General features: G+C 37.4%; 1 protein-coding gene across 3 annotated transcripts in view; it reads left to right on the top strand.

The window, feature by feature from the left end:
* The window catches only part of BRAF (B-Raf proto-oncogene, serine/threonine kinase), an 83,577-nt gene that overhangs the window by 51,823 nt on the left and 10,148 nt on the right, over positions 1-21,606 (top strand). For all 3 annotated transcript variants that reach the window (XM_005527925.3, XM_088054873.1, XM_014256863.2), the window contains exons 8-18: positions 1,509-1,668; positions 3,240-3,276; positions 7,473-7,609; positions 8,312-8,429; positions 9,150-9,234; positions 10,649-10,825; positions 11,981-12,027; positions 12,598-12,716; positions 13,451-13,582; positions 16,232-16,366; positions 17,235-17,388. In XM_005527925.3, the coding sequence (XP_005527982.2) occupies positions 1,509-1,668; positions 3,240-3,276; positions 7,473-7,609; positions 8,312-8,429; positions 9,150-9,234; positions 10,649-10,825; positions 11,981-12,027; positions 12,598-12,716; positions 13,451-13,582; positions 16,232-16,366; positions 17,235-17,388 (1,301 nt within the window). The remainder of the gene's footprint in view (positions 1-1,508; positions 1,669-3,239; positions 3,277-7,472; positions 7,610-8,311; positions 8,430-9,149; positions 9,235-10,648; positions 10,826-11,980; positions 12,028-12,597; positions 12,717-13,450; positions 13,583-16,231; positions 16,367-17,234; positions 17,389-21,606) is intronic.

The raw sequence follows: 21,606 nt of genomic DNA, 5'->3' as shown, positions 1-21,606 counted from the left end.
CTTCTCAAACATATTGAGGAATTTCATTGGAAGATTTACTAGACTGTTACTTGAATTAGTTCACAAGTACTTTGTTTTGCCATTTTCAATTGCGGGATTGTTGGCCAGGAAGGAAAAGATGACAGGTACTTAGGATACAGATAGCACTGAGTTCTGGGAGCAGTGCCAAACTGGATAAATTTTTTAATGAAAGGTAGGATAGTAGGCTATAAAACAGACTTGTTTCTGACAAAATGCCAAGATGTCCTGTTGAAAATGTTAGTTTCCCCAAAGGTTTTTGAGGAGGCCAGGGAGCATTGCTTACAGGAGGTGGCATCAGGACCTACTGCTGCCATATGCTGCTGTTGATTTTATTTTTGAAGCTTCTCCCTGTGGACATTGCCTTTGTGGGCATGATAATTAGTCCATGAGTCATTGAATGGCTGGAGGACTCCATTCCTCTTTTGGAACTTACCAAAAAAACCCAACTCTTAAAAACCTTGTTGTCAGATAGAATGTATATTTTAACAGAAAGTTTTCTTTGGAAAAGGTGGCAAATGTTTTCATTAGCCTTTTGCTTTATATCCATTAAATTGAATCATTAGGCTTAACAGTGACTGACATTGACTAGAGTAAGAGATAATTGCCAGTTTATTGCACTTTAACAAAATTAATAGCAAAGAAGATAATCAAAGAAGTGACTTTCTGCCTTTTTACAAACAAAATCCCGAGTGTTTAGTTGTTTTGTCTTTTGAATATTCAATTCATTATACCATAATTAAAGACTTTATCTACGTTTATGACTGGCAGTATTTGCATTTCTTCAGGAAGCTTGTTTGTGTATTCTGAACACTTTTTCAGTCAAACCTATTGCATTGTAGCACTGTAAATAACATTTGAAGCATTGTGCTATTCAAAGTTGTTTCTTAAAGGTTGAGGTTAAAAGGTGATATGTTTATTTTTACTATCAGTGATACACTGGCCATGTTATTTTTAGTTATTATTTAGTTATTATTATTAATTGATTAGGTTGAATGACCAGATGTAATTTTCACTCTTTCTTTGCTGAAAAATAACCCCACCCATCCATTTTGTTTTATGACATTTTCTGACTGTAACATTAATATGAGATATTAAGTGTTCTTAGTTCTCAATTGGTTTCCATTACAATGAGTGTATTGCATTGACTCAAAGGTGAGGAAACTGCATCGTGTCTTGCTATCTGCAATGCATGTTGGGCAGCATGAGTTTTTCAGATCATGATTTATTATTACTGGTTTGGTATGGTAGAGTTTTCTTTAACTCAGAGCACTTCACAGCCATGTGATTAGGTAGTTGATGCCACAGAGTTCTTGAAATTGATCGTAGGGGAGTAGAGACCGTTCATTATAAATTGTTTTTATTCAGGGCTTTAGATCAGTTTTTTTGTTATGTATTATTGTAGTTGAAAGGACTTACCACACCCACTATGCAGTGTTTGAAGCCATTTGTAGACCTAAATCCTCTTTTTCCTTGACTTTGTTTCTCAGACCACCAATTCTCCCTAGTCCTTCTCCTTCAAAATCCATTCCAATCCCACAGCCCCTCCGACCAGCAGATGAAGACCATCGGAATCAATTTGGGCAACGCGACCGATCCTCTTCAGCTCCCAACGTCCACATCAATACAATCGAGCCAGTCAATATTGATGTAAGTATTACTAACAATTAGATCAGGAATAGTAGATTTGTTGTATTCCTTGTGAATATCAGTGTGTTAAATTAATTGTTAAATTCAAGTGCTCTGTTTTTAAGATAATCCTCAGTGGTCTTTGAGAATCTTCAAAGATAATTCCTTTTTCTCATAGATTCTTTTTTGCTGTTGAGAGCTGTAAGAACACAAATAACCCATTCTCCAAAAGCAGAACTGCCTTTTGACAGTCCTGTCCTTTTCATTTTCAAAGAAACATTCTGCCCCAAACAACTGCTGGTTTTGGTTTTTTTTGTCATTAGTCCCAAGGCTCATGCTGTTAGCTGTAGCTAGTAACCACTCTTGCAAACCATTCTGTGTTAAGCACATTGTAATGCAGTATAGAGACTTTTTAGAATTTGTATTCCAAGTAATATTTTTGGCATTGAGGGAAACTAAGTACTTAAATTGAGTTCATGTATTCTGATAGTTCCTTAAGAGTTTAAGAGCCCAGTACATGTTGTTCTGAGAATTTCTTTGGAGTGTTCAGAAACTGCTACACTTAAGTTTTTTTCCACAATTTTGAAATCTCTAGATGGTGAAATGTAACTAATAATAATGGTTGGTATTAACATAAGAACAGTTAGGACCTTTTGAGATGTTGCCTTTTGCTAGTTTTGCTAACATACGCAGTTCATAGTTTACTGCTCTCTAGAAATTAGTCATTTGTCAGGTGAGCAGTCTTAAAATCTGCCTGGACACTGGGGCACAAAATCTGTTTTGCATGTGAGCTGAGGAAAAGTTGAAATGTTAATTTTAAGAGTGTAGCTATGTGGACATTTGCATGTGGTATATGGCAGTGGTGCAGCTGAGGCATAGCCAGTGCTTTTCACAAAGCACAGGGGGGTGTAAGGGAACAAATATAATTATGGAACAAAAAGGGAATAAATGTAATAGTTAACAAAAAAAAAATTCGTTATAAAAGTGGGCATACAGAAGAAAACTGCTAGAATTTTCTATTCCTGTTTATAAAATCCTTAGTGTAGTTTGCTTTTAGTCTAGACATGTTGCAAAAGATACCCGGAGTTCACAGAGGATTGCAAGTGAAGAAAGTTGTCTGCAGTTAGTAATTTCTGAGAGGAGCAGTGTGCCTGGCTATGCAAATCAGGTGTTGGTACAAGAAAAAAGGAAGCAGGATTCATTTGACTGATGTACCTCAGTACAGACAATTGATGTCCTAAGTTCTGATATGACAATTAAAATCATTTGTGCTACTGTTAACAGGAACATTTGACTGAATATTTCTTCCTATGTTTTGACCAGCTGCATTTTTAAATCAACATTTTCTTGTCAGCATCTCTTTTGGATGGTGTACATTTCACTTTACTGCAGAGAGATGCTGTTTTAAAGGAACTTAATTTTGAGAAGTGTGGTAGTTCTTTGGAAACATTGCTATTAGTAAGTCAGGGTAGGAAACCGCTTTTATTTCTTGGACAGTGTATGACACTATGAATTCTCAAATTTATCAGTTTTGATTACAGAATGTAAATGTTAATACCTAAATTAAACATAGCATTTTATTTTTTTTACAGGACTTGATTAGAGACCAGAGTTTACGAGGAGAGGGAGGTAAGTAACATTTAAACTAACTACTGTGTTACATTTAGTTACACAACTGCTTTGTCCCTTCCTGTTACCCTACTTCCTTCTATAAAACACAGCCACAATGCAAAATATGACTAGAACACAAAAGTGAATTTACATTTGCTTGTCCATGAACTTAGTATTTGTTCCACGAAGATTTGAGTCATTTGCTGGTCATTCTGGGAGTGGGGGAGATGGAAGGAGAAAAAGTTTTGAAGTAGTATCTAGTTTTTTTAGTTTTGAAATTACTTTGCACTTTTACTTTTTTACTCTCTCTCTCTCTCTCACACACACACACACACACACACACAAACACACACATTTATTCACTCACATGGCTGCACACAGATACACTACAACTTCCCAAAGATTTTTATGCCTGTTGTTACCTTTTCGCCCACGGAAACAACAGGAGTTTTCAATGAAAACCATCATGGTAGATGGGCCTTCCATACAAACTGCTGCATCCTAAAGCAGCTTGAAATACTCCGCTTCTTCTCCCCCTCTACCCCTGCTGAAGTTGCTGCTTTGCTGTACTGCATGCCTGTGCTACTCTTGGAAGCAGATTATTAGGATCTTACACTAAAGCCTGGTCTTTTTTTGTTTCCTTCAGTAACTCATTGCCCTAATTCACATTTAAGTCAGAATTAGTGCCAGGAGGTTTATTTTTCTTCACATTGTGCACGAGCCTCTTAAGTCGCTTCTCGCACTGGTTGTTAAGATCCTGGAGAGGGCTTCTTATGTGCTGTATTTATTCCTATGAATATAAGAATAAAGCAGAAATATTGAAAATAGGGAAATACTAAGTAGACTAGGCATATGACAGTTTTTTCAATTCCAAATCAGTAACACAGTTGTCTCCTACTAATTTTAACTTGCTTCAGCCATAAGTACAGGTCTGAATTACCATAGTGCACTCTTTCCTGGTATCAAAGGTTTTGTTCTGTAGGCTTTCAATATTTGTTTTTCCCGTGCAAATCTGGTATTTGGTAGGATGTGTTGTGTTTGATGGAGCTGTCTTTAATAATGCCAGCAATAGGCACTTTTAAAAAAGGCATTTCCTTTAGCCCTGCAAGGTACTAATTGCAAGTTGCCAGTTTTAGTTTTGTATGTGTTGATTAGGTGTGGCTCTCCTGAGTTTTGCCCATTTTGTCCAACATTTAAATGTTGTGCGATCATGTTGGTTTTAACTTTTGATCATAAACTGTCTGCTTGGCATCTGAAAACAATTGGCTATTTCCAGTCCTGAAATGGTGTTCTTGGGAATTGACTTTTTTTTTCCTTCAAAGTACAGAAGCAATCTATGATTAGGAGTCAAAGCATCCTAGTTATTTCCCATGACTTCTTTCATTTCTTCTATGTGTCTGTCTTTCTGTCTCTGCCTGCCCGTCTCTTTCTCTCTAACAGCCCCTTTGAACCAGCTGATGCGCTGTCTTCGGAAATACCAATCCCGGACTCCCAGTCCCCTCCTTCATTCTGTCCCCAGTGAAATAGTGTTTGATTTTGAGCCTGGCCCAGTGTTCAGAGGTAGTTGGGCTCTTCTTTCTTGTTTTCACCCAAACAAAATAAGTAAAACCACAGATGCTGTTTGTGCCTCACCCTCACACCGTGTGTATGTAAGTGTGTGAGTTTATCAAAACACCTCTGTTTTTTGCTTGGCCTGGCTGGAATGCTTTGAATGTGCTTTTCACACATACTCACTTTCACCTTTACACGCTTGAAAATGATTATAAATGAAGTCTGACTTAAATCTTCAAAAGCAAGGAATTTCATAGTTGAGGTTTTTCTGCAGACCTTAACGTAATTTTTCTAAACAAAAGTCATTGGATTGCATTGCAGTGATTTTAAAGATAAAATTATGTCCTTAACTTAGAATTTCCTTGACTGTTCAGTTTAAGTCAGTTCAGTGCTATAACAGTCTTCTATATTTAATATTCTTTGTTTTGAAAAGTGATACAGGAAATCAAATGTGAATTACAAACATTTCCATTGATATCTTGTTAGGTCTTAAGCTTTTCAAGTAACGTGTCATGTCATCTTTCAACAAATACTTCATTTTGACAATGTGCTATTGACACCACATCGGGGCTCTAGATGGTTTCAGTAGTTTTTATTTAGTTAGTAAATTTGATTGAAACAGTATTTCTGTCCTGTGCTATGTAAAATAAGACACTTAGATTTTCATGTCATTGACCACGGGGGTAATTCAGGCCTTAAGCTGTCAATGGATCTGTTGTATTGCATAAAATCCCAAAAAAGCTCTGGGATTTTGTATGCTGGAGAACCAACTATTGAGTAATAGCATGAAATGTTTATACTTGTACCTACACAATACGGGTAGAAATGGTTAGTTCAGTGCATGAAGTGTTTTCAAATGCTACCATCTTGGCTGTTTCAAAGACTTTTGTTTCAGAATATATCAAGAGCAGTTCACCTCTTGAACTTGTAAAGATCTTCCAGAAGTCTTTGTAAGAAGACAGGTGTTCCCAACAAGCAAACTGGCTACAGAATGAAATATGTTGCGTACAGCTTCAGAGTCCAAGCTATTGACTTAAATCCAGCATTATCTGAAGTATTCTACTCGAATAACTTTGAAAACAGGCCATCTGGTATTATTATGAACAGATTAACTACAGTGTTCTGCCATGTGCTGTAAGCATTTTTGGTGAAGGGTGAATATTGTACTAGTGTTCCCATATTGCAGTATTAAAATCTAAATAGGAGATTTTAGTTACCTCAAAGAAAATGCATCCCAGATCTTTGCTATTGCAGAGAAAATCTGTAGCCCAAAATTTTTCGGAAAATTGCTCATGTTCTGGGAACATCATACATTTAATTCCCTGTATGTATGATTGCAGATGAAACAATAAAATAAATAAATGACAGTGACATGAACACAAGTGAACACAAGTCTATCTTTCAGATCACTGGCTTCCAGCTGCTTATAAATGTAGTTAGGATGCCCAGTATGCATCATTATTGTTGCTTTAGTATGTGGGACAGAGTTTACAGACGCTGTGTCTCATTTTGTATCTCTTGGTATGTTATTTTATGCACCCACTTCCAAGTGTATAGATTTTAGCTTACTGAGTCAAATAATGGATACACATAGTCTGATAAATTAGCACGCACTGAGTGACTGAACTTAAGCAGCAGTTTTAAAAGTCACAAAGTCCATTTTTGAACTCTACTTGCCATTAGGAGACACTTTTTGCTTAAGAGGAGAGCTTCTAAGAGAACATGAGGAGGAGTATTGTCTTCCACCACTTCCCAGAGCACTGATGTGCGAGAAGGCAGTGGAATGTTAGAGGTCTTGTTCAATGACATACATTGTTTAGCAAAGCAGCATGAATTTAATTAACAGTTGACCCTATTTTGTGTCCTTTGCATTAGAAGGGTCAGCATAACCTTGTTAGGAATAATTGTGATGTATTTTAAAAAGCAGTGTCTAGGTGATGTGCTCTATTTGAAAAGGGCCACTGGGGCTCTGAAACAGCTCTTAGTAACATTTTCCTGCATAGATTTGTTTAGATAACCTACAGGCTATAGATATACTGTTCTTCTTGTGTTTCCTAGAATATGCTTCAAATAACTAACTAAAGTACCTGTTCTTTTTTAATCCTTTCTAAGGCCTGATGTTTATTTTAAATAATAGCTCTCTGCTAACAGATAGCTTTAAAACAGCCAAATGATTTTCAGGTGGCACTTGGAGACTCAACCAGAAAACATTTCAATTATTTGCATTTAGTCTATTGTTATTGCAAAGTACAGTAGTTCAGCTATTTGTTGGGTTCCTAAAAGCTTAGCTATGAGAAATATCACAGGTAGATGCTGCGAACTAAAATGCTGTTCTTCTCAAAGAAACTGATGGAATTTAAGAAATGCATTTAAAAGTATTTTTTTCTTATTTAAAAAGATATTGCCCTTTTGTTAATTCATGAACAAGAGGCTGGGGACTGTCTGTACAGGGATGTTTGCTGTAGACTTGTCTCTTCCTGAAATCTGAGACTTGAGCACTACTCTAATATCAGGACAATATTCCTGTATATGTTTGTTCTCTCTTAACATTCACATTGATGTTTAGAGATACTGCATCTTAAACACAATTCTTGCACCTAATATCAATACATTCTTGTAAGGTGGATTCTTACAGATAAAACTATCCTATTTCTGAAATTTAGGCTCAGCTGCAGGCTTGTCTGCAACACCTCCCGCTTCTTTGCCCGGGTCACTAACCAATGTGAAAGCGTTACAGAAATCACCAGGTCCCCAACGGGAAAGGAAATCATCTTCATCCTCAGAAGACAGAAATAGAATGGTAAGGAAAAGATCAGCTGTTTTCTTTTGTAGAAATACTACACAACCATATTCCTCTCACTTCTCTTTCATGCAAGTTTTCTATATCATTTTGAAGATGAATATGGCAGTGATCAAGGATTTGAAGCTGATGAATAATAGAGTGGGATAACCACTTTAAAACCACTTTAAACCAGTAATTAATTGTAGGACTGATATATAAATAATTTGAATAATTAACTAAACTCAGTTTTACTGGTGCCTCATATTGTAATGGCACTTTCGCTTCATATAACAGCTTAACTTTTCCCACCGTGATTCATAAACTTTGAAAGTAATGAATGTATGTAACAAATTTTTATGTTACAATACTTGAAAACATAAAAACAGCCACTTTTTTTTTAAATTCACAGTTTAGTATTATGATTAAGAATTTAAAATCAAGTACTACTTTCTTTTTGGTAAGCATTTCTTATTATTTTCTGGTTTTAACCTTGCCAGAAAGCTGTTGCAAATGTTTCGTGCCAGGTAATAATTTGACATACCTGTGTCCTGAAGTTTTGTGTAGGGCTAACTTTAAAAGTCAAAGGACAACATCTGAAAAAGGGCATCTTTTTAGGACATCGATGGGAAATGCTGGTGAGAAATTTTTAACTGGAGCTGTTTTCATAGACATTAATGCACTTGTTTTCTTCCTTTTTATTTTTTTTACACATATATAAAGAAAACTCTTGGTCGACGGGATTCAAGTGATGATTGGGAGATACCAGATGGACAGATCACAGTTGGACAGAGGATAGGATCTGGATCATTTGGAACAGTCTACAAAGGAAAGTGGCATGGTATGTGGCCATCATGGCAAACAGCTGTTCTTGAGGAGGTCACAGTACCTGCCAGGACAGTGACACTGTCCACCCAGCTGGACAGCAGCTTCTCAGAAACACATCTGGGATTCTGGTGGGCACCAGGCTGAACGGGAGCCAGCAGCATGCCCATGCCACAAAGAGAGAGGATGGGCTCCTGGGCTGCAGTAGGCATTGCCAGCAGGTTAAGGGAGGCAGTCCTTCTCCTTGGCACTGGTGAGGCCACACCTGGAATGCTGGGCCCAGTTCTGGGCTCCTCAGAACAAGAGAGATGTGGACATAATGGGGGAGAGTGCAGTGAAGGGCAGTAAATATGATTTTTAAATTTATAAGTAGTGTGCTAAATAACTAGTGTAAGAAATTCATGTTGCTTAGAAACTCAACTCTTGCATGTTCTTCTGAACTGAGAAATTATTAGGGTAAAGATGAAACATTAGAAAGACAGAAGTATCCATCTTGATGAATTAGGATTTCAAATGTGTATTTTTAATAGCTTTGGCCTGGCTATGATTTCTCAGAGTAAAGTAAGAATGGTATTTCTACATTTTACTGAATACTGACTTACTTTAAAATTGTGGTGATTTATTTCATGTAAGCTAAAAAAAACAGTGTATCCCAAAATTTCTGATGCTCTGTATAGCATTTGCTCAAAAGAGGAATATGTATCAATGGCACTTACTAAAAATTGCTGTTTTAAAGGTGATGTGGCAGTGAAAATGTTGAATGTTACGGCACCCACACCTCAACAGTTACAGGCTTTCAAAAATGAAGTAGGAGTGCTCAGGTAAGAATATCTTTAATGGCTTGAAATAATGTGTGTAGATTTGTGCTTCATTAATCACTGAATTTTAGATCTCCATTAGAACACATTGGTCTCACTCCTACGTGATAATACTTCAGGCAGAAAAAATTACCATTTAAAAATATTTTTGTACCCACTGTATGTGTTTGTCTGCACACCTTTGTTGTCAATACATATATGTACAAACACTCAGAACTAGTTTTTGCTAATGTACTACCCCCAAGGCACAGTCAAGCCTAAGTGTGAGCTGTAGGCCTTTCTTTCCTCTCATCCATATTTTGAAATTGAAGGAGAGCATGATTAATGGCTGTTTTTTCAGCTACAGTCCTGCCCATAATATCTGTTGTTTAATAGTTTCTGTTCATTAGCACTAGTTTCCGTGAGGTTTTTTGGGGTTTTTTTAATGTAATTCTCATCAAGTCACTTCTTGATTTCCTTTTCTCATGTCTACTGCTTCTTATATCTCAGAGGAGGTATTTGGTTTGGGTTCAGCTCCTATGCTCAGTGTCAAGCATAATTGTGTTTTAAGAAACAAAATAGCAAGGAAGTTTTTGTCCCTGGAAAAACCTCATGTGTTGAGCTGGGCACCTACGCAGCAGAAACATCCTAAATAAGCTACATAGTGAAAGGGAATGGTCAGCCTTTTACCCTAGGAAAATGTTAGTTCCAAAAAACTCTAATCTCACAGCTGTGGAAGTACAGGCTTTCTGAGATGTGCTACTTTGGGTATCTCTTCATTTTCTTGATAGAATTTTGACAGAACTTAATGAAATGAAACATTTCAGTCCAGCTCTCTGCTGGTAGTCCCATAGATGGAGCCCTGCCTGTTTGTTTGTTTGTTTGTTTCAGAACATACATAGTCCCTTGCTCTATCCTTTGACCCAGACAAGACAGATTTACCTACAGTTGTGCCTTCTCCATTATGATCCATCATTACTTAGCTTTGTGGTAGGATTTGCAAGAAACTGCTTATTTTTTGTTTCCTCAGCAGTTGCTCTCAGCATCACTTGACAAATTCTTGAACCTGAACAAGGCACAGTCATGAAGCATAGAACTGGCCTAGTCCACATTGCTGCAAGGACAAAGGCTCACACTGGCTCCATGGCTGGGATCCCAAGTTAATTTTTTAATATAAGAGAACATAAAAACATAAAAGAGCCCTGACATTTTTCACTTAACCCAGAGTAGTTATTCCATGTTAGGATTGTAAGAAAGGCTAACTTCAGTAATAATTCATTAAATTAATCTAGCAAGAGGTTATCATGTTATAGTACAGGTTGAGATTGACCCAATACCTTCTGTTTGGAAATATATATGTAGACTGTGATAGATCTGCCTGAGTTTTTCCTGATTTCCCGATCTGATTTCCTCCTGTTTCTTATTTTTTTTAAAACAGGAAAACACGACATGTGAATATCCTGCTTTTCATGGGTTATTCAACAAAACCCCAGTTGGCTATTGTTACACAGTGGTGTGAAGGATCCAGTTTGTATCACCATCTACACATCATTGAGACCAAATTTGAAATGATCAAGCTAATTGATATTGCACGACAGACTGCTCAAGGCATGGAGTAAGTATTGAATTGCTTGTCTGCAAATGAGCGCTGGGGCAATGTTTACTTATCCCCTTCACACTCTGGCTGACATTGGCAAATAAGGCCAGTTCTCCACTCACTTTACTGATCCCAGGATCCTGTTTCAATCATTAGTGCATTTGGTGAAGGTATCAGAGCTCTCTAAATAACAGTTTTCAACATCTGAAGAGAGTATACCTGTTTTGTTCTAAGGATTGTAGATAATCCTTACTCCTATAGAGGGCCATTGAGTTAGAATTTACCAAACTAGCCAAATATTGTGTGTCAAAATCAGAGCACTGCTATAAGACCAGAGAAATCACACTTCAGCTGAAAAACCACTATGATGATTGCAGTTCATTGTGCCATTTTTCTACTCAGTGCTCCATTACATTTTCAGTCAAGAGCGTGGAGGTGTTTGCAGCAACCAGCCTTAGCCTTCTGTTAGCCTGTTCATCTCCCCAGGCTCCATCTGTAGGTAGGGGAGATGCAGAAGCTGTTTTGTGAACATGATTCAAAGCAGAGACACAAACTGGGGCTTTTCCAGCCGTTTTGTGCCAATCTCATTGACTAAACAAAGAGCCATGGGAGACTAATTCAGGCTGTATCTGCTGTGGGGCAAGTACTTTCCTCTGTGTTCCCTGCCATCTGTTTATCCAGGCTGTAATCAGGGGATCTTTTTTTCCACTCCTCTACTAAAAAGCAGTCAGTGTACCCAAGTACACATTGAGACTGGGAAGCACATTTAGCTCTTGCAATTTAAAAACACCTTATCTAAAGCTGTGACTAAAAGCTCACAAAGTCTTGACAATCCCCATTAAGGCTGTGAGGCAGAACTTTCAGCATGGAATTGCATGAAAAAAATTACTGAAGTTCTTCTTACTGTCAATATTGAGTTAGAATTGAAAAGCAGATGTTGGAGCATAATTATTATTCATCAATAGCATCAGATTTGAGCTGGAAATCTAAGCTTTATTTTATTTTTCCCTGTAAATGTTGCAGAAACTGTCATGGGTTACCAAAGTTTTACTGCCTGCATAAATGTGCAGTTTGAATGTTGACAGAATTTATGTTTCAGTAGCACAGTGAATTTTAAGCTGTTGATTGGTGAAGTATTATCTAACCCACCTAATCTGTGATATTCTTTTTCAGTTATTTGCATGCCAAGTCAATCATCCACAGAGACCTCAAGAGTAATAGTATCCTTTCCCAGAGATGTAATTTTGGAAAATGAAAGCACTCCTGGTTTTGTTGTTTGTTTGTTTTTTTTTTTTCTGCCAGAAATTAACTTACTGATGTGAAAAGCTGTTAACATGTGAATATTTGCCAAATAAAAATTTCACTGAGAAAGGGTAATATCACTAATAACAAAACAGGAGATGCTTACTGTGTCTTGATTTGATTGCAATAGCATAGGCAGTTTTAGTTGGTATCACAAAGGTTTTTTTGCATCCTTTGGTTTCTTCATGTAATGAAAGATTATGTGAGTTGGCTCATGGAATATTTTCAGCTTTTCTCATACTTGGCACTTCATAAAAGCCACCTGGCCATGGTCTGTTCAGCACTGGCTCAGTCTTTACTTATGTAACCCTTACATACCATAATTCACCATGCTGGCTGCTTAAAACCTGTATGATGTGGGAGCCTTCTTCAGTGATGGTGAATGGTTAAAACTGTCATGTTCATGTTGCAAATTTGTAGCTGTTTATTGTTCTTTTAGGACAGGGCCAGCATTGCTTGTCTGTTTTTCCTTAACATTCCCCCCTTAGATATTTTTCTTCATGAAGACCTCACAGTAAAAATAGGTGATTTTGGTCTAGCTACAGTGAAATCACGATGGAGTGGGTCCCAACAGTTTGAGCAGTTGTCTGGTTCCATTCTATGGATGGTAAGCAAGGGGAAGCGGTGAGCTTGTTTCAACAAATTTATCTACCTTTGGCCAAACTTCCTGCTCCTATCCCTCTGGCACACATATAAAAGCTGGCTTAAGCTGGAAAAGACAAGCAGTAATATGAAGTAGTAAATTAATGTCTCTCAATTCTTCTTTAAAGTATGTGTTTTCCAGTAGTCAGCAGAAAAACTTCAGTGTCTCCATCTTTTAATCTGAGGTTTATACTGAAATGAAAATGGTGGCTAAGGAAAATGAGTATCATTAATCTAGGGCTGAGGAGAAGGTGAGAAAAGCCTTGCAAAACGTCCTGCAAAAGAGTAGAGGAACAAGCTCAGCAAAAAGTAAGATGCTCTTAAGTTTTAAAAAGTCAAGAAGAGTTGCTTCGTACTGCAATCTTCTGTGCAGCTCCACTTCCTCCTTTTCTCCCTGGAAGAAAGCTCTGTTAGCTGGCATTATTTTCAGTGTCATTAGAACTCTAGTTTCCAAATACCTTCTCAGCCTGGTCAAGGTAATTTTGCTCTGTCACAGAGAAATAAAAGGGATCACCAAGTTGAAATGAAGCAATGAGTTTTGATATTCATGTCAGCATCCACTCTATACTAGGACCCACCTGAAGGCAAGAATGGGTCTTGCTCCTGTACCCTGTACAAGTCTAGTTTTTTTATTCCTAGTAGGTGAGGTGCAGCACAACGTAGAGAAATAAAAACTAATTCTTGCCTTTTCTGATACAGGCACCAGAAGTTATTAGGATGCAAGATAAAAACCCATATAGTTTTCAGTCGGATGTGTACGCGTTTGGGATTGTTCTCTATGAATTAATGACTGGACAGTTGCCATACTCCAACATCAACAACAGGGACCAGGTAAGGGGAGGCACTGGCTTCAGTCAGGTGTGGTCTGAAACAGAGATTGATTCTGCCTTGGGTGCTGAACTTTCTGATGTTCTGTGTGTTTGATGTTTCTGATTCTGATGCTGTGAGATGACATTTCTACATTTTCTAGAACTGCCTCAGCCACATAGCAACAATTTACTTAGTCCTCTTGAGGTATTTTTTGTGTTCTTTTTATTTTAAATATAGATTTTCAGCTTCTGAACTGGTTGCCAGGATACTTATTAGGGAGAGAGCAGATTACTTAATAATAATCTAGTTTAGAATAGTTCTGCAAAGGCGAAATGATCCCCCATATATGTGTTCAATTAGTCTTCTTGTTCCCCCCACCCCTCCACTTGCAGTGAATAATAAATAGTGCAGCTACAGGACTGACAAAACAGAACAGCAGTCATCTCACCAAATGTTTTATATTCATTTCAACTTTGAAAGAGCATGTACTATCTCACTGAATTACAGGATATCAGCATTTCTCAAATCCTGATTGTTGGACTGTATTACTTTCCAGAGTCAGGGGATTGTGTAAGAAGATTACTTAATTGTGAACAAATATTCTTTAAGTCTTAATGATTCCACACGCCATAACATATCTCCACAGGATAGGAATGTTTGGGAAGGCATACCTGATTCATTGTTTCTGTCTAACCTGAAAATAGTATCTGTGCACCAAGATCTTTGGTGTAAACTATTCTGTGTCTGAGCAGAGATGTATTTGTTGCTTCTGTGTCCTCATCTCTTGTTTTTTCGCTGTCAGTACTTGAGAATTGAAACCATAGCAACGTTCATCTGTGAATGCCATTTTATAAGGCTGCTTCCATATCTGCCAGAACACTTCATCCCAATTCATCAAATTTGGAGTGACTCCTTTTTAGGTGTTTTTTTTTCTTTCTTTTTTATAATTTTGCTTCTGCCTTTTTGAAGAAAGGAAATGTCTGGATTCCTGGCCAGATGGATTCAGCCTTCTAAAAACAGTATTTGGCCTTATTTAGCTTTTACCTTTTGAGATCTGAAAGATGAAACCAGTGATGTGGGTGCTTACAATGAAGTGCTGAAACAAATTTTAACGTGCAAGTGGAGCCAACATATGTGATCTCATGTCTTGAGTTTTGTCACTCCTTGTCTATTATATGAAAAGTTGTAAATATTCCTCACTCTCTGGTGCATCTACATCAGCTACTGTAACACAAGCAAGATTCTTAGTGAGCAAAGTGTCATTCTTGTTATACCTCCGAGTGTTTCTCTCACTTTAACAGGTTTTTCTAGACTGTTCTTGTAGTGATACTCTCTTTTCTCTAGTCTAAAATAAAAGATTAGCCCCTATATTATTCATAAAGAAACTGTTTGAAACATAGTGATGAATTTTGAATAATTTCAGCTTGAGCCATTACTTAGAAAATACCAACTGATAGATAATGGCAAGTCTGATTGCAGCAGAGGTAGGGGATGCAGTACACAAGTCTCTACTATGAAATCCTGCTCTGGCACATGGGGATTTCTAGAGAAACCATATGGGAATTTTCTGTTCTTCCTTGATGCCAACACAGATGTAACTGAAGCAGAAAGTTAAAAAAGGACCAGGATTGTGTTAGTATAAATAACATGTATAGCATACTTGAGATGTGAGGGTTTTCTGTTGGTTTTTTTTTTCCCAGTGTCAAGATATGAAATAGGTAGACTTCATTAGAGAGAAGGTGTGCTGCACCTGCTGGGTTGTCTGAGTACTCAGAAAAGGCAGTGATTACTGCTGCAGCATGAATGCTTCTTTGATTAGCTGCTTTGGAAGGGCTTTTTAGTGTCAGTGCTACTGCAGTACTCCAACCACATTGCAGTTGCCCTTGGCTTGACATGATGATGTTTGATGGTTTTTTATATATACAAGAGATGATTAACCATATTTATGTTTTGTTTTCCTGCTTCCTATCAGTTTACTTTGTTTTACACTTAAGTTTTATCCTTAGGGGAAATATAAGCCTTCATGTTGAAAGAGTTACTGTAAAAATACCAAGCCTGTCTGTCTCCTTTTCTACACAGAAGAGGCAGTTTCTCTCTTTCTTTTGAGGGGTTTTTTTCTTTTTTTTGTGAGAGTGGGGGAAATGGTCAGATGTCAAGAATAAGCTTTTGTGTTGGAAAAGTATATGATGGAATCAATTCTCAGAAGGTAAAGGGTTTTAATATCCAAAGGCCATATGTTTCTTAAAATAACTTTCAATGTGAAGTTGTTGTTGATTTATAATATAAAACAGAATATTTCTTTTACAGAATATTTATTTTTAGACGTTCTGTTCCTGCCACAGAGTTGCTTGTTCTTGCTTTTGTCACTTTTTGACACTGAAGAACCACTCCTTAGATGGTTATTGCTATAAATGGTAACCATTTACTAGTGTTCAAGTTTCACAGAAATCTCTCTGAGGAGGAGGAATGATCTAATTTTTTCTCTGTACTGAATAGGTTAGCAAGCATTACTCTAAGAAATTTGTCAATTTCAATACCAGATAATGTTTCCTGGGAGCTGAAAGCTTGCTGCTGCAACCAAAATAGTCTAGCAAAATGTTCACCTTTTGTTACTGCTTATTTTATCAACTCAGCTTCTTCCTCTTTCATCTTTTTTCCCCTTAAATAAAGATAATTTTCATGGTGGGACGAGGATACCTATCTCCAGACCTCAGCAAAGTACGGAGCAACTGTCCAAAAGCTATGAAGAGATTAATGGCAGAATGCTTAAAAAAGAAAAGAGATGAGAGACCACTTTTTCCACAGGTGAGAAATACCTCTCTTTAGCTCTCAACAGACTTTACAATTCAAAGTTATTAACTCACTGGCCAGTTCCAAATTTTTTGATTGATTTTTTCTTTGATTTTGATTAGTGCTATGGCAGGATTTCATAAGAGACCTGGTTCAGTACCAGGTTAGTTCTGTTTCATTATAAATGCTCATTTTCATTTCAAAACGCAGGTATTAAAATGATCTGTGTATTTGGAAAACTATTCACATGTTGGAAAAAGTTTCAGCTGGGAGATAATGAAAGTAATAGTCATAGACACACAAATTAGTACTTGGTGTATGTGTTCAGAAATGATACACTGCCCTCCCTGCTGTCCCTCAAGCTTCATGAAGGGAAGCTGATAGTTTATTCACAGAACTTGATTTTTATCATGCTTGCTGAGGAAGGTTTGGGTTCAAAAACCTTGAGGGGGGAGGAGGGCATAAATCTCATTTTTTTCTGTTTTGAATGTAACCAAATCGTTTTCAAAAGATTAGGAGCTCCCCCTGCTGACTTTTTAGTAAATGTTATTAAGCAAAATGCTGGCAGAGCTGCGTTTGTTTGCAGCAATGGTAGGTACAGGTATGAGGGCATAGACAAGGATCCCAATAAAAAGCAAGTGTTTTCACTGTGCTTAGAGGGAATCAGTGTGCCTTTAAAAAGGGGGAAATTCTCCAGGTGGCCTTTCCAATCTCATTAGGGTATAAACATCAAAAGTGCAGTGCAATAAACTATATTTTAAAAATCCTTTTTTAGTATGCATTTAAATATTTTTCTGTACTTAATTGATATTGTGTCTTTGGTTTTAAGAGAGAGTTACAGCTTTGGAACAACAGGCTTGATCACATATTTTCTATATTTTAGATTCTTGCCTCCATTGAGCTTCTGGCCCGGTCATTGCCAAAAATTCACCGCAGTGCATCTGAGCCCTCATTGAACCGGGCTGGCTTCCAGACAGAGGATTTTAGTCTATATGCTTGTGCTTCTCCAAAAACACCCATCCAAGCAGGGGGATACGGTGGGTTTCCAGTGCACTGAAACAAAATGTGAAAGCATGTGCCTGTGTGTCTGTGTGCTGGTGTGTCCTGGGAGTGCAAGGTGTTTGTTCTCAGTTCCCACCAGCTCCAATTGTAAGGTTTACTGAGGGAACAAAGACTCACTTCCTAACACTGGGCATTGAATGTTCCCAGCACAGAGTCTATGTTGGTAACTAGTGCCCTGGGAACAGCTGGCACAAGAAGAACTGTAATGTCATATAAGAGACATAGGAAAAGTCACTTCAAAACAAGCAAAAATCTTATTAAGGTCATCGGGTGTCATTTTTGCCTAGTTATTGATTGGAATTAGTTTTATAGTTAGGAATTATAGATTGGAATTACTCAGGAGTGTATTTGATTTGAATCTACTCAAGCTGTAGTGGTCTGTTGTTTTGGGGGTTTGGGGGTTTTTTTTTACTTCATTTGAGGTCATTATATTTGAGCAAAAAGCTTTAGATTCTTCATTTAGTAATGCTATTCATGTGGGAAATACTTGGAAAGATAAACTTAGCTTCAAGGCTAAACGTAGTCAAAACTTTATTGTGGTCAGCAGAAGTGAGCAGATACAACACAGAATCCAAAGAAAGCCCTGAATAACATGTGACTCTTATCTTGAAATTGGAAGTTTAAATTAGTACTGTTTAGGGATCATCTCTTCCTGCAGAAGAGTGGTGAATGGGTCAGGGTATTTTTATGTTACATTTTTCTCTAAATATTCTGACCCGATACAGTTTACACCATCTCCAAATCTTCTGTTACAATGCAACACAGAAGAAATTCTGAATCCACTTTTGCCAAGCTGCAGTGCTATTACTGGTAATGGTGCCTATATCCTTCAAGTAGTACGGATTTCAAAATTTATAAAAACATTTTAAATCTCAAGCATGACCAAATGCTTTAAGAGGAAAAATGCTGCTAACACCCATAATAGGAAAAGAAGATTTGAAAAAGCAGTTTTGTTCATGGAAATCAGTGTTGTACCACAAATTTTCTTAAGATGAAAGGTGTTAATTATTTTAATATTGTTAAGAATACACTGAACTGCTTCTCTTCAGTGAAAAATTGATTTTTTCACTTCCACGTAAAAGCTGCTAGTTTGACTAGACAGAAGCAAATCAGTTGGACTAGATATCTAACTGAGAAAGTTAGACACCTTACTAAAATCCTGCCAGCTCACTTTGGAGACTGTATTTTTCTCTGTGGAACAAGTACATCAGAGTAGTGGTTCAGGTTATATCAATCTTTAATGTCAGATATGAAACAAAGATGTGCAGACAGTGTTCTTGCATGTTTTGAGATGAGTTGTGTGGTTTTACTTTGTTTAGACTGCTGAACTGTTAATTTTCACAGATTACTCTGCATTGAAAACGAGCTATTGCTGCTCTTGTTTGGACGTCAAGGGCCAGGAGTATTCCTAGTGGCTTCTGATCTACATACTCAGAGAAGTTGGCCAGTTGCTAGCAATACATTTTTGGAATAGATCATTGTTTACTGCTGTCTAGCAACTGAGCCTTTTAAAATGGGAAGTAGATTAGAGATCTCAAAGAGATGGAAGCAGTTTTTATATTTTCTGGATGGATTATAATGGTCTTTTTGGCTTCTGCTGTTGGAATAATTTGGGAAATAACATTTCGCTTTTTTTTAGTCAAGAAAACCTAGCTGCTGAAATCTCTCTCTGTGGAAATAGTTACGGAGGACAAAAATTGTTATTGTTTTAGAAAAACTGTTTCCCATCTTCCTGGTAGTTTCACCTCATTTTGACAGACTTATCTTAAAATTAAAACAGGGCTTAAGTGTTGTTTTCCTCTTTCATTCTTTATTTTATGTGTCTGTTCTAGCAGTGATGAGGAATGTTTCCAAGGCTGTGGGGTATGATCTTCAGAACAGACTAAGAGGATGCTACTGGGTCTCCTGCAGAATCTAAAAATAAGGCATCCCACACAGAAAAGTCTTAACCACACAGGGTGTTGCAGAGAGTGCAGAACCATCACCATTGCCCTGCCCAGGCTTATTCTTGTTCAGGTCTGCCAGATCAGTTCAAACCAGTTACTCCTTGGAGTAGTGTTATCCTTCTCGTTGTTAAGGTTGTTCATCTGTGCTATCAGAGCTACAGTTACAGGGGGAAAGTGCTGCCATCCTTAGACACATTTGGCCCCATTTCCTGCTGTATGGTCAGTGCATTCTTTCTGTGTCACCTGTTCTTACTGAGCATTTTGGGTTCCACGGTCATAATGTGATTTGAGCTTCTCACTAAACATTTTATGAAGCCTAAAAGGAGGCTGTTTTGTAGATCATTAACTTTACCTGACAGAGAGGCATTTAGAGGTCTCATTTCTGTAAGTTCTAATTGCTGCTTCAGTGTGATTTGGGAATATCTGTGAGATGAAGGTGCCTAACTACACCTGTGGATTTGGGTCAGAGTTCTCAAAGGTGCAGCTCAGCTATATTGTTTAGAAACAGATACCTGTTGGTTCAGAAAGCACGCTTGTGGGATCATAGGTTTTTCCGGAAGAGTAAATTATCCTAGGTGAGAATCCTTTTTATTTTACTTCCCTATTTATCAGTACAAAAATAGAATCTGTCTTGGTACCTTCAGTGTGTTCCAAATTTTTACTTACCCCGTGAATAGTATCCATACAAAAGATCAGCGCAAGATCCAGCAGAAAACTAGCTCTTTTGTTTTCCTGTGTCTGTGAATGTAAACCAGACAAGGTGTTGGAATCTGGTGTATCCCTACGATAAATCAGTCAATCTCTACTTCAGTAGATAAGGCTGGCACAGGCCTTGAAGGAAATGATTCTTCTCCTTATGATTCTTCTGAGAAACATGGCATCTGCCCCAGGGTAAAGGAGTATGGTTAAGATTATGTGTATATACCTTAGTAACCTCATGAATTCAGGTGGCTTACAAATTTGTGAGAGTATAGAATGATAGCTTCATCTTAAATCCTTGCAGGATTCCAGGATCAGGGATAGCAGGTTCATTCAGAACATGCCTTTGTAATACATAGTTTGGAGGCAACATGAAAGGTCTTGATCATCTTTTTTAGTGCAGATATTTTCAAAGTGTGCATTTAAAATAGTTTCCACTTCCTCTGTGTGAGTCAAGCATGTAAAGACTGTAGTAGCTGATTTGAAAGGGTTTTGTAAGAAGTGTGTATTTTCAGATGCTATCCATCCTTTGGAAAGAACTTGTTTTGCTACCAGTCAAAGCTAATATCTGCAGTTCTGCTTGATAAAAAGCACCTCAGATGTCTGGCTCACAATGAATAGAAATATCTGGGGTTTTTTCCTTGTAGCAAGTTGCTAAGCATGTGGTTTCATAGCTTGATGTGGATAGGTATAGCCATGTACATACCTCACATAGGGAAAGCTGTTACTGGCAACTGCATTTTATACATGTTCAACCAACATAATCCCTTTATTAGATGAACATTTTACCTATTTTGGTCTCTATTGATTTGAGATCAGATTAATGCTGGAATTTTGAAAGGGGAAATTTAGCATTAGCTTGTCAAAGAAAATATATTTGCTAAGGTTTTGTCTAAATGGCAGGAAAGTGTGAAAATTACCTTTTTTAAGCTACCATTCTATCTCAAATAATTCTTTACTTCTGGTCCTGGTTTTCCATTGCTCTTTCCCAGTTAAAGTTTCTTTTTTTTTTTCTGAAATCCCTATATGACTTTTAAAATCTCTGAATTATTACCAGAAATAGGCAGAAGGACAAGATGAGTAATGAGGGAGCAATCTCTTTTTTATAAATTGATTTTTTATCACCAGTTTAGGAAGGCAGACTGAAAAATAAATTAAATAGAGCATGTTTTGAAAGCGTAGCTAAGCATAAATGTCACTTAAAAATTGGCCTCAGAGGCAGTACTTGCTGACTTTTTTGTCCTTCTCTTAAAACAAAACATGTATAAAACTTGAGGTGCTTCTAGAAGATACTGTGAAGAGAGTTGGGAGGTCAGTGAAATGTGGCAGAAAAAAAGCAAGAAAAAATTATCCAATATTTAGAGTATTTAGAGCAAGAGTTTCATCTGGTGGTAGAACTAGTAAAACAGGCAATTAGATCCATCATGAAGCTTTTATTGTATTCTTGTTATAACTTAAGCCTGCCACCACAGTCTGTAAAGACACACAGAGCTTGAGGCCTGTCACAGCTCCATGTGCCACCCTTACTTTGGACTTCAGGTGTACTCC

The sequence above is a fragment of the Pseudopodoces humilis genome, chromosome 5 (assembly GCF_049639895.1).
Source record: "Pseudopodoces humilis isolate 2021_Gansu_Grassland_sample_001 chromosome 5, ASM4963989v1, whole genome shotgun sequence".
Classification (NCBI taxonomy): Eukaryota; Metazoa; Chordata; class Aves; order Passeriformes; family Paridae; genus Pseudopodoces; species Pseudopodoces humilis.
The sequence above is the reverse complement of the archived record's forward strand: the minus strand, read 5'-3'. Positions and strand labels throughout refer to the sequence as shown.